Below are 11,573 nucleotides of genomic sequence, written 5' to 3'. Positions count from 1 at the left end.
AGAGGGGCAGAAGAGATGGCTCAGTGGTTAAGAGCACTGTCTGCTCTTCCAGAGGTTCTGAGTTCAATTCCCAGCAACCACATGAAGGTTCACAACCATCAATAATGTGACCTAATGTGCACTGTATACATAACAAATAAACAAACAAACAAAACAAGCAGCAGGGTGTGGTGTCACATGCCTTTAATCCCAGCACTTGGGAGGCAGAGGCAGTCGGATCGCTGTGAGTTCGAGGCCAGCCTAGTCTACAAAGTGAGTCCAGGTCAGCCAAGGCTACACAGAGAAAACAAAACAAAATTCTTCCATCTGCCGGGCATGGTGGCGCACGCCTTTAACCTCCGCACTTGGGAGGCAGAGGCAGGCAGATTGCTGTGAGTTCCAGGCCAGCCCGGTCTACAAATTGAGTCTAGGACAGCCAAGGCTACACAGAGAAACCCTGTCTTCAAACACACACACACACACACACACACACACACACACACACACACACAGCAACAAAAGGTGTCTTTTTTAGTAGAAACATGCTTAAATCAGGTACAAATGAATACACTATATATATTTGATTTTTGCTAAAAGGCAATAGGCAGCTATATAAACAACACAGTAAATATTTCAGGAAAGCTATTAGGACAGCTAGGGGGCTGGACAGACTGCTCAACTGGTATAAGAGAGTAACTGCTCATGCAGAGGAACAAACTCAGTTCAAATGGGGATCCTTGTATCTGACAGACAGAGCTAAGGAAACTGGCTCACTTGCCAAGAACCTAAGGCTTTTCAGTTTTTTTTAGACAGGATTTCTGTGTAGCCCTGGCTGTCCTGGATTTGCTTTGTAGACCAGGCTGGCCTCAGAACTCAAGAGATCTGCCTGCCTTTGCCTGGAGTGCTGGGATTACAGGTGTGTACCACTACGCCTGGCTCCAAGGGTTTTTTTTTTAAAGCTATGCCAATGTCTGGGTCCCCTGGCAAATATTGAGCTAATGGGTATGAAGCCCAGCTTTGTGCCCAAGTTTGAAAAGCGGTGCGGGTATTCTAGTGTGCAAAACTCAGCTCTCAAACCTTAGCAAGCCTAAGAATCCCTATCTACAGTGTTAAAACAGGGTGGGAAGGCATCTTTATGCCCAATTGTCAGCTCACCATGCCCCAAGACTCTACATCCAGTGCCCTGGGGTGGAGTGGATGGGAGTTCATGGGCAATATAGGGTAGACTGTTGAGATTTGAACTCAGTGGGTCTGGCATGTGATGCCCTGATTTCTGTTCCTGAAACAGCTAATGGTGGTCCATGAACCACATTTTAACTGCCATCCATTATTTCTGTCAAGACACAGAACCTCAGTGGGCACGTTGAGCAAAACCTAGCAATAGGGCTCCCTTCAGCACCCTGGAGCTGCTCTTTCTAGGTTCCACTTCTCAGGCTGGATTCCTCCAACTCCGTCTTCTATGAAGCTCAGGCTCCTGACTGTGGGCAGCCTCAGTCCCAGTGTCAGGACCCCCAGCATTCTAGACACACACACACACACACACACACACATTCTGGCCCTCCTCAGTCTCACTGTTGAGTCTCAAAGCAATCCTGGAGAGGGCAGGTAATCGGCCCACTTTTGTGAAGTCAGGGTACCTCAGGCATAAGCCACAGCATACACATTTCACAAAAAGAAGGCAATGATCGCCCTACCAGGCCTAGTATCTTTTTGTTTACTCATATTTAATTATGTGTGTCTGTGTGTGGGTATATGACTGCAGAGTGGCACAGCATCCCTTAGGAGAAGTTGTGGCTGTGACCCACTCAGTATGGGTGCTGGGAACTGAATGCAGGTCCTCTGTAAGAGCAGTGGGCACGCATAATTGCCGAGCCATCTTTCCAGCCCCAACTGTGATATCTTTGACAATTACTGCTAAAGAGAAAATTTTCCTTCACTATAACCAATCTTTCCAAGTTTTATTCCAAAAAATTATTTGTTGAGATTAAGATGTTTATAAAGATGTCCATCATTACAATAAAGCATCCACCTGGACAGACATGACAAGGACCCAATTCAGTATGTAATGTCCTATTTCCCCGACGGGCAAGTTAAAGAAGAAAAAACAAGGAAACCTTTCTAGGTTGGAAGGCCAGGACAGCTTCTAACTGAATTGGTTCCTCTAAGGAGTTATAAAATCCGTGATTCTGTCTATTTATCCTTTTCTTTCTGTTCTTTTTCCTTCTTCTCCCGTTCAGCTTTAGCTTCCTCCTCTTCATGTTTTTTGATCAACTGTTCCACTTCCTTCTGCTTGAGGACTCTGATCACTGTCTTTCCACTCTCTCTCGTTAGGGTGGCGATCTCCACTGCAACACACACAGACTTTTATATCAGAGGCAGAGGTACTCAACAAGCAAGGGTCAACACGGTTACTCTGCTCTCTACCGGGGCTTGGCTTTTTCCTTGCTCTCCCATGTTTTACAGTAAATGATGTACCCACATTTTTAAGGGGACAGAATACCTTTGCTCTTGGGATACCCTAACTTTTACTTAAAGATCTTTTCTTCACCCAGTAACTTTCTTAGCAACCTTTCGAGTAAGCAGTTGTTAACTGACTCACACAAGCTGTGCTGACCAGAAGGAACAAGACGGAATATTTAAACAAAGCAACACTTCTTTATGGACTTTTCTAACTTCTTTTCAATGATCTAAAAAGCAGCTCCCATGAGACCCGGTGGTGCACAACCTGGGACCCCAGCACTTGGGAGGGAGGCACAGGCATGGGGATCAATGCTAGTTTGAGGCCAGTTTTGGTCTGCAGTGAGTTCAAGGCCAGCCAGTGATACAGGACCTCCAAATTAGGGGTTACACTAGGCTCAGGTCCTTAAGCCCTATGGTATAGGACTGTAGCTCTACAGTTCATCAAGGCTGAGCTTAGTAAAGCCATGGAGTCCTCAGTGTCTCCTAAGCAGCAGCTTCAATGAACTAAAACTTGTTAAAGATATAAGGCTACTCAGTCCCCCCACTCAACTAGACAAAGCAGGAGGAGACCAGTCACCTTTCTCAGCTGACAGCTTGCTGACGTCCATTGTCTTATTCAGCACCTTGATGGCCAGAGCCAGCGCTGCCTTGAGGGTCATCTCTCCTTCCTTGTAGTCTTGCTTCAGCATCGACACAGCGGCCTAAAGCAACCAACCAAGACAGGCTCCATCAAATCTCTGCGTGTGCACACTCGGGTGGGTACAGATTAGTCTAGAAGAATTAATGCCTGAATTGATACTGACGTTGTAAGTAGTACAAACAGCAGGGAAGGCGGACGTGAGATGGGGGAAGAGGAGAGGAATGTTCTAGAGGACCTTTATCTTGGGCTCACCCTCAACAGAACTGTCCTTAGGAGCTCAGGAGTGAAATTACATGAGGAAAAAAAGGTTTGTTTCTACAACTTATAATTGAAAACTAGCACTTCCAGCACCTGGGAGACAGAGGCAGGTGGATCTCTGTGAGTTTAAAGCCAGCTTGGTCTACAAAGTGAGTCTAGGACAGCCAAGGCTACCCAGAGAAACCCTGTCTCAAAAAACCAAAACCAAAAAACAAACAAACAAACAAACAAACAAACAACAACTAACACTTAGCTACAAAGTTCTCCAAGAAACAGCACTAGAAATCCCAGGCATTTTCCTTCACATTGAGGCGGTTATGAAACTGATGCTATCAAATGCTATGTTGAAAACTTTAACACTCAGTGTCATTCCAACACTACAGGTCTGCTTAGCCCTCAGTGTCACACAAGTACTCACAGCACTGTTGTTTCCAATGCACGTGGCTTTCCAGCCTCCGTAATTTCCACTTGGGTCACTCTGATAGAGTTGAAAGCCATAGTGCTTATCCCAGCCAATATACAGCAAAGAAACACCAAAGGGACGCTTTCCTTTAGCAAAGAAAAAAAAAATCAATAATCTCAAATTTGAAAGCCAACAATCTCAATTTAGAGCTGTCAGTGGCTGTGGCCGAAGCCTTTCTGTGAGGCTAAGCATGCGTAAGTGCTTTGTGCTCTGGCCACCACAGATAAGCTCAGTCAGACTCCACCTCTGTTTCTAGGAGCTGGACTCCGGCTGCAGGGAAATGAGGACACAGAAGGCCAGCGCTCATTTTCATTATTATGTAAAAAGAATCTGTTTCAGACTTGAAAATGTTACTTTAGCTTTGTAGTATCCTATTGGTGAAGCTGCCAGTTGACATGTGGAAGCAGATTTGTTCAGGAGGCGGGCATTATCTGCAGCCCCAGCGTTCGCCAGGCTGTGCTAGGCCTGCAGTGAGCTCCAGTTGAATCCAGGCTACACAGTGTGAATGTCTCAAAAACAAAACACAGTGTGGAGAGTGAGAGGCTTCAGAATGCTTAGCCCTAAATCACTCCTCCAGTGCTGGGGGACCATGAAGGAAGAAGGAACAGAGAGAGAGACTGTAAAAGCCAGAGGTGGTTTCCAGATACAACAGGGCAGCTCCACATGAGCTCACACAGTGTGGCAGCATGGATGAGGCCAGCACTAGACAAGACCTCAGCGCAGAGGGAAGGTGCGCAGGGCATGCCAGCTGAGGAGTTCCTAGCGACTGGTAGCTGCTGGGAGAGAAAGACAGCTTTCTTTACGGAGTGACCCTTAGGATGACAGTGCTCTAGTGCAGGTCCCACATTTGAAGAGCATTTGGACAGCACAGTCAGAACCAATGGATTTTAAAGGGCGGGGAGGAGGGAAGAAAGGAACAGGAAGTTGGGTGAGTCGAGAAGTGGGAATATCTGGAAGGAAATGGTGAGTGAATACTATCAAAATTCATTGTATGATAGCCTCAAAGAAGAAAAATATTTTTAAAATGTATTTTAAAAATCCAAAACCAAAACTCAACAAAAACAAAATAACTACCTCAAGAAACCTTAATGCAGAAGAAAACAAAGCAAAAAGTTTGCTCTTCATAAAACGTTTTCAGTTTTCCGAGTATTTTCAAAGACATGCATTACCTCCAAACTGTGTATACGCCTGTTTGATATCACAGAGTGCTGTAACCAACTGCTCACACGGAATTGGCTCCTGGTACTGTAATAAGTACCTAGGGTAAAGAGATTGGCATATTAACAGGCTTCTCTAAAATATACAAGAAAATGTTCTCTAACAAGGAATATATAATAATGAGGAAAATGCAGCCGTCACTTGTAATTTGAATAAGGAGGAGAGGGCAAAAACATCCAACATCCTAATACTCTTTCTACGTACGCAGTATTTTGTAAGTTTGATTAGAAAAAATATACTTTTCAAGTTATGAATTTTTTGTGGGTTTTTGGGGTTTTTTTTCCCCAGTTTTTCGAGACAGGGTTTCTCTGTGTAGCCTTGGCTATCCTGGACTAACTTTGTAAACCAGGCTGGCCTTGAACTCAGAGATCTGCCTGCCTCTGCCACCAAGTGCTGGGAATCACCACCACCCAGCTCAAGTTATGAATTTTTAAAACTACTTCAAACTTTGCAAAAGAAAGTTTTCCTTGGAGGCACCTGACTCACGTGCTATATATGTTATGATAGTTCCGTCCATACCTTTGAGCAATGAGCCTTAGTTCATTAGTCAGAACATTAGCATCAGATGTTATGCCTGCCACACTGCAAGCCATGTCCCTTGAGGAAAAAAGAAAAAAGCCACTGTAAGCAGATGTTTGCCAGAGTATTTCTTTCTTTTCTTTTTAAATATTTGTTTGTTTTATGTATATGAACACTCTATTTGCAGGTACACTTACATGCCAGAAGAGGGCATAAAATCACATTATAGATGGTTGTGAGCCACCATGTGGTTGCCAGGAACTGAACTCAGAATCTCTGAGGAGCAGTTAAGTGCTTTTAACCTGAGTCATCTCTCTAGTCCCTCTTTCTTTCTTTCTTTCTTTCTTTCTTTCTTTCTTTCTTTCCTTCTTTTATTTTTGAGACAGGGTTTCTGTGTGTAGCCTTAGCTGTACTGGACTTGCTTTGTAGACCAGGCTGGCCTCGAACTCACAGTGACCCACCTGCCTCTGTATCTCTGAGTGCTGGTATTAAAGGCGTGCGCCACCACACCAGGCTCTACAGCCAGGGCATTTCTAAGTGTTATGAAGCACCTACATCTTTTAGGGATTCACGAGCTTCGGCTCACAGGGACTACCCTCAAGAACAGGCAACAAAAATACAATCGTCTTAGGAGATGTTTACCTAATGTCATTCAGCATAAAGATAAGCAATGCAGCCTGAAGCCTTCAACAGATGTATTTATTATTGCCATCTGGAAACAGGGCACGAGAAGGAGCACTAACTAAGCAGCTAAGTAAGGAACCATAGAAAAAGGTTTAGTTGGATAGACAGACCCTCTCATACTTTGGGGTATAACTCAATGCCTGACCTGAAAGATGAGGGGTGAGGGGACACGAGGGTGGGGAAGTTCAGAAGTTGCCTAGGCATGTACTCCCTTTTCTGCCTGTTCCCCAAAACCTTCCTTGGCTCTCTACAGCCCAGACACCCACTCTGATTATGCCTGAACAAGGACACAAGTTGTTGAGTAGAGACTAAAGTGACTCTGTGGAAGAAGACACTATGTCAAATAAGTGTACCCAAAGGCCCGGGGTACCAGGCTCATGCAGGGCATGCACTCCTGATGGCTAATTAACCCAGACACAGAGCCTGCAGCCTTCTAAATATCTATCCCCCCCCCCCTTTTTTTTGTTTTTTTGAGACAGGGTCTCTCTCTGTGTAGCCTTGGCTGTCCTGGACTCACTTTGTAGACCAGGCTGGCCTCAACCTCACAGAGATCCACCTGCCTCTGCTTCCCGAGTGCTGGGATTAAAGGCATGTGCCACCACACCCAGCTATTCTGCTACTCTTAAACAAAAATGGATCCCAGCTTTAATAAAAGAAGCCTCAAGTGCCGCAAGTGCGGAGACTCATGGCTGCCCACGATGCAGAAATAAATGACAGCTGTGGGACAGCCCTAAAGAAGCCTCTTAAACCATTCCCTCTCTGAGGTGTGTGAACGTTGGAAAGGGGCCAGCAACTACTTAAGAGTAGTAAGACAGGGGCTAGAGTTGGCTCAGAGGTTAAAGGCACTGGCTGCTCTTCCAAATGTCTTGAGTTCAATTCCCAGCAACCACATGATGGCTCACAACCATCTATAATGAGATCTGGTGCCCTCTTCTGGTGTACATGCAAGCAAATCACTGTGTATATATGATACATAAATAAATGTTTAAAAAATAAAGAGTAGGAAGCCAGAGCGAAGGGCTGCAACAACTCAAATTATGAAGTCACAACTGATTTGGGCACAGACAAGACCAGCCCCATCGGTAAGCAGCCAAGAAGCAGTTCGTAGGATCCTACCTTTTATGTTGGAAGTACTGGCTACCGACAGATTCTGGGAAAGGCAAGCTCTCACTGTCTTTGGTTATGTACCCACTGCTAAGCCCTCCAGACTCAACCCACAGTTGCACAGACGGCCCTGGCAATGCCAGTGAATCAAAACAGAGAGACAGTAAGAGATCTGTGGGGAGGAGAAAGGGGATGGGAACGGCAGGAATGGGATGTGACAGTGGTATGCATTGCGTACACGCCCAAAATTGTAATAAATAAACAAATAACTAAACAGGCCCAGTGACACGTATTCAGTAGGCCTACCGCCTACCACTGAAGGCAAAGTCTCTGTAGTTGCAGGCACTCAAATTTAACAGAAGTCAGGCTGTACCTGTGCCCGCATCTCCAAGAGCCACCTTCTTTGGTAAAGAGTCAGAATAATTCTGCAGAATTCCTGCATAGTCATTCTAAACAGTAGCTTGAGGGACTGCTTTACACTAGGCACTGTTAGTGTATCTCACTCATTTGTTTTGTTTCATCAGATTTCACAACTCTGAGTCCTCAAGAAGTTAAATAAGAGGTACAACATCACACCTTGTATTGATGGACCAGTGAGTGCATACTCTTACCACAGCACAATGCTATTTTGTGTAAGTGTTTATAGTTTTGCACTTAAAAGTGAATTATACACATACTAAACATACTGAGACATAATACAATAAATGGGCTTCAACAAGGTTATAAGCAAAATAAAGCAAATACTCAAATTTACACACACACACACACACTCAATTCAACTATCTCACAGAGGACCTTTCCCTAAATATGCAAATCCTACTTATGTTGAAAAGTACAAACAGTTCAAACCCTTCCCCAAGATCTCACTTACTCATTAAGTTTATAAATTTTTTCAGAAAAAAAGACTTCATCAAGAAGCTTGTGGATGTTGCGCCTCTCTGCTGCGAGCAAAACTCCATCATTGGCTAAAATTCCCAAACAGGTGCCTGCATGTCCAATAGCTTCCATGGCATATTCCACTTGGTACAAGCGACCTACGAAACAGTGAAACACAAGGTTCCTCTGTGTTCTTGTGCCACTGATCCAAGGGAAATGAGCAGTGACACTATCAGGTGAAAACTGCTGCCCCTACATTTACTCAACAATGCACGATGTTATCAACCTGGCGACAGAGTTCATTCAAAGTGCAGAAATAACGAATTTATTTGTTTTTGTTTTTCGAGATAGGGTTTCTCTGTGCATTCTTAGCTGTCCTGGACTAGCTTTGTAGTCCAGGCTGGACTCAAACTCACCTGCCTCTGCCTCCCAAGTGCTGGGATTAAAGGCGTGCGCCACTACGCCCGGCTTACAGAACGAATTTAACTCCAAAACGTGTGTAGCTAAACACTGTACTAAACCCCAACACTAAAACCACAGTACTTAAAACAAAACAAAAAACCCCAGCTTTCTTTGGAGCAGGGTAATTTTTCTAATTTACCTTCTGGAGAAAATATGGTGGTCCTGGAGTCATATCTTCGAGACTGCAATGGAAAAACAAAGAGATGATGCCTGCTCAGGGGAAGGAACCTAACTTCTGGAAGCCCACAAACCCCACCCAGTGGAATGCTGGGGCTGAGTTCCATGGGAAGGAGGAGGACCTCATTCAACGCTCATTCCCCCTTCTGTTTCACTTTTCCCATGTCAGTCTGTTAGCTTCGAACAAGCCGTAACGTTCACCAGGCAAAAGTTAGATGAAGTGTGTCATGAACTCACCATGGCTTCTGAACTTTATGTAATTCCTGTGAAAGGAGAGCAGGATCATTAAAATAAAAATCATACTTTAAGAAGTAGCTCCTACTTTTTAAACTGTTCGATCCACACACCATCACTCAGCTAACGCTGAACTGCTGGGAACTAGAGCAGACTTTGGACACCACAATGAGAGTAAACCAAGTGTGTCCTGGACAGCTCGGAATCTAGCGGCCAGATGAGGGGGACACCGGTCATAAAGCAACATGGAAGAGGCACGGAGCCTGGGGTGAGAAAATGGGAAGGCCAGGAAGTAAGTTTTTGAGAAACCAACACAGAGGAGAGTAAACTACAGATGGGAGAAGCAAAAATAGGCTGAGAAGCCTCACATTGAGGAGGAAGAATTGGAATAGTGTGAAGGGAAGGGCATTCCAATTAGAAACGGCTGAGAAAGGTTAATACACTGTTAATAAGATTCAACAGATAAAAGACAAATTGTTCAGTACTTGGGAGGCAGAGGCAGCGGATCGCTGTGAGTTCGAGGCCAGCCTGGTCTACAAAGTGAGTCCAGGTTTGCCAAGACTACACAGAGAAACCCTGTCTCAAAAAACCAAAAAGAGGGTGGTGGTGGAAGGAACGGGGAGAGAGAAACTGCTTAAGTCAGATTATGTCCTAAATTTGGAGGTGTAAGGGAAGGGTCCTCGTTTCCGTTTCTTTGAAAGCCAACAATGGAAGCTCTGCCTTAGAGGAAAAAAATGGCACCTCAGAGTCCAATTCCTACGTTGCCAAATAATAGGGTATCAGCACTCGAGGCTGGAAAGCTAAGCAGACATCTGACGGTGTCTGCGCGCCCAGGTGAAAACTGAACTTTATCTCTTGCTCAAGGAGGCTCCACTGAAGGACGGACTGGGCGCGAGGACCATAGGAAGTGACTGACATTTTAGAAAAGTTGTCAGGCCGAAGAGACGGTGAGGGGCAGCTAACCTGCCGGGGAGTCGGCTCCAACACGTAGGAGAAACAGAAAGGTGGCCCCGAACACAGCAGCCAGGAGGCCACGGCGGGTTTCGGATTCGACTGTGAACACAGCTACCTCCACGCCTGGCGCGGGCGCCGCAAGCTTTGGACTTTCCCCGCAGCTCCACTTTCCCGAATGGACTCGCTGGGTCGCAAGCCGCCCCCCACCCCCTCGCACCGGCCCGGTGGGTCTCAGAGCCCGGGCTCGCCGTCCAGGCCGCGCGGGGGGGGGATACCCGACGGCGGCCAGTCCCCGGCAGGCCGGTCACCGAGGAGGCGGGTGCAAAGTCATCGTGCCCACGGCTCCTCGGTGGCGGCCGCGGGCCTGGGCCGTGGTCTCCACGCAGATGGCCCCCGCCCGGGAGACAGCGACCTCGCTTCCGCGGGTCCTAAGAGACTGAGCCTCACCGGAGGAAGACAGTGAGGGTGCAGATCAGTGCCGCTTTACTCAGCTGAAGAAGAACGAACACGGATGGCCAAGCATCCGGGGCGAATATGGCTCCCGCGCGTGCGCAGAACTACGAGGGGGGGCGGGGCAGCGAGGACGCGGAAGTCCTCCTGGTGCCGGGGCGGGGACAGTCTACCCACGTGGACGGTGGAGAAGCGCAGTCTCGGCTTAGGCTGGGGTCGGTGTTAAAGGAGGAGGTTTGGAGGAAGGAGGGGAAGAACCTGTCCAACGGAAAGTGGAACCCGGATTCCTCCTACGCTTTGCGCTCCACTTTCACTTTCTCTTCTGTACCATTCTAACGGAGGCCAGAGTAGCAAGTGCTCTATTTGGTTTGCTTACTATTCCAGCCTTGCCCCTTAACAGTTTTTCCCTATACCTGCCTCTTAGCCTCATTTTTTTCCTTTCTCAGAACCAACTCTTTAATTGGGATAACTCTCGTTTTAAGTTTAAGAATCCTCTTCATGTGTTTCTCCCTTCCAGTCTTACCTGGTTTCTGTGTCTATCTTGAGGTTGAAGTAGCTAGTAGGTTGACTGTCTGATTCAATATTGTAGTCATTTCAGTCCACTGGACAGGGATAGTCTTCTGTGTAGGGTGCAAGATCCTGATTGGTTTTGTTTTGTTTTTCAAAACCGGGTTTCTCTGTGTAGCCTTGCTGCTCTGGACTTGCTTTTGTAGACAAGGCTGGCCTCGAACTCACAGAGATCCACCTGCCTCTGCCTCCCAAGTGCTGGGATTACAGGCATGTGCCACTACCTGGCTGATCTGGGTTTTTATTTGTTTGCTTATTTGTTTTTCAAGACAGGGTTTCTCTGTGTATCCCTGACGGTCCTGGACTCGCTTGTAGACCAGGCTGGCCTCGAACTCACAGAGATCTGCCTACCTTTGCCTCCCTAATGCTGGGATTAAAGGCATGCACCACCAAGGCCAGCTCTGGATCTGAGTTTTTAAAGGGGGATAGTTTAGAAATTAGTTGCATGCCTGAACCTGGCCAGTACTCAGGACCTGATTTGCTCTATGAATTCCAAGCCAGCTACATAGGGAGCCTGTTTCACAGATG

The 11,573-nt window shown here is 46.4% G+C and overlaps 1 protein-coding gene and 1 pseudogene across 2 annotated transcripts; one reads left to right on the top strand and one right to left on the bottom strand.

Moving 5' to 3' along the window:
• Positions 1-1,923: 1,923 nt before the first annotated feature.
• On the bottom strand, positions 1,924-10,617 carry PSMA4 (proteasome 20S subunit alpha 4). Its single transcript, XM_084783953.1, has 9 exons — positions 10,476-10,617; positions 9,078-9,103; positions 8,803-8,845; positions 8,197-8,359; positions 5,538-5,615; positions 4,970-5,058; positions 3,756-3,886; positions 3,017-3,140; positions 1,924-2,324 (listed from the first exon to the last, which is right to left on the bottom strand). Exons 2-9 carry the CDS (start codon positions 9,078-9,080, stop codon positions 2,170-2,172), a joined length of 786 nt encoding a protein of 261 aa, XP_084640079.1. The 5' UTR covers positions 9,081-9,103; positions 10,476-10,617; the 3' UTR covers positions 1,924-2,169.
• On the top strand, positions 10,540-11,546 carry LOC311598676 (annotated as a pseudogene). Its single transcript has one exon. The product of its transcript is annotated as an uncharacterized misc_RNA (transcript).
• Positions 11,547-11,573: the final 27 nt, after the last annotated feature.

The sequence above is a fragment of the Acomys minous genome (assembly GCF_964271855.1).
Source record: "Acomys minous genome assembly, chromosome: 5".
NCBI lineage: Eukaryota > Metazoa > Chordata > Mammalia > Rodentia > Muridae > Acomys > Acomys minous.
This window is presented reverse-complemented; position numbering and strand designations above follow the sequence as displayed.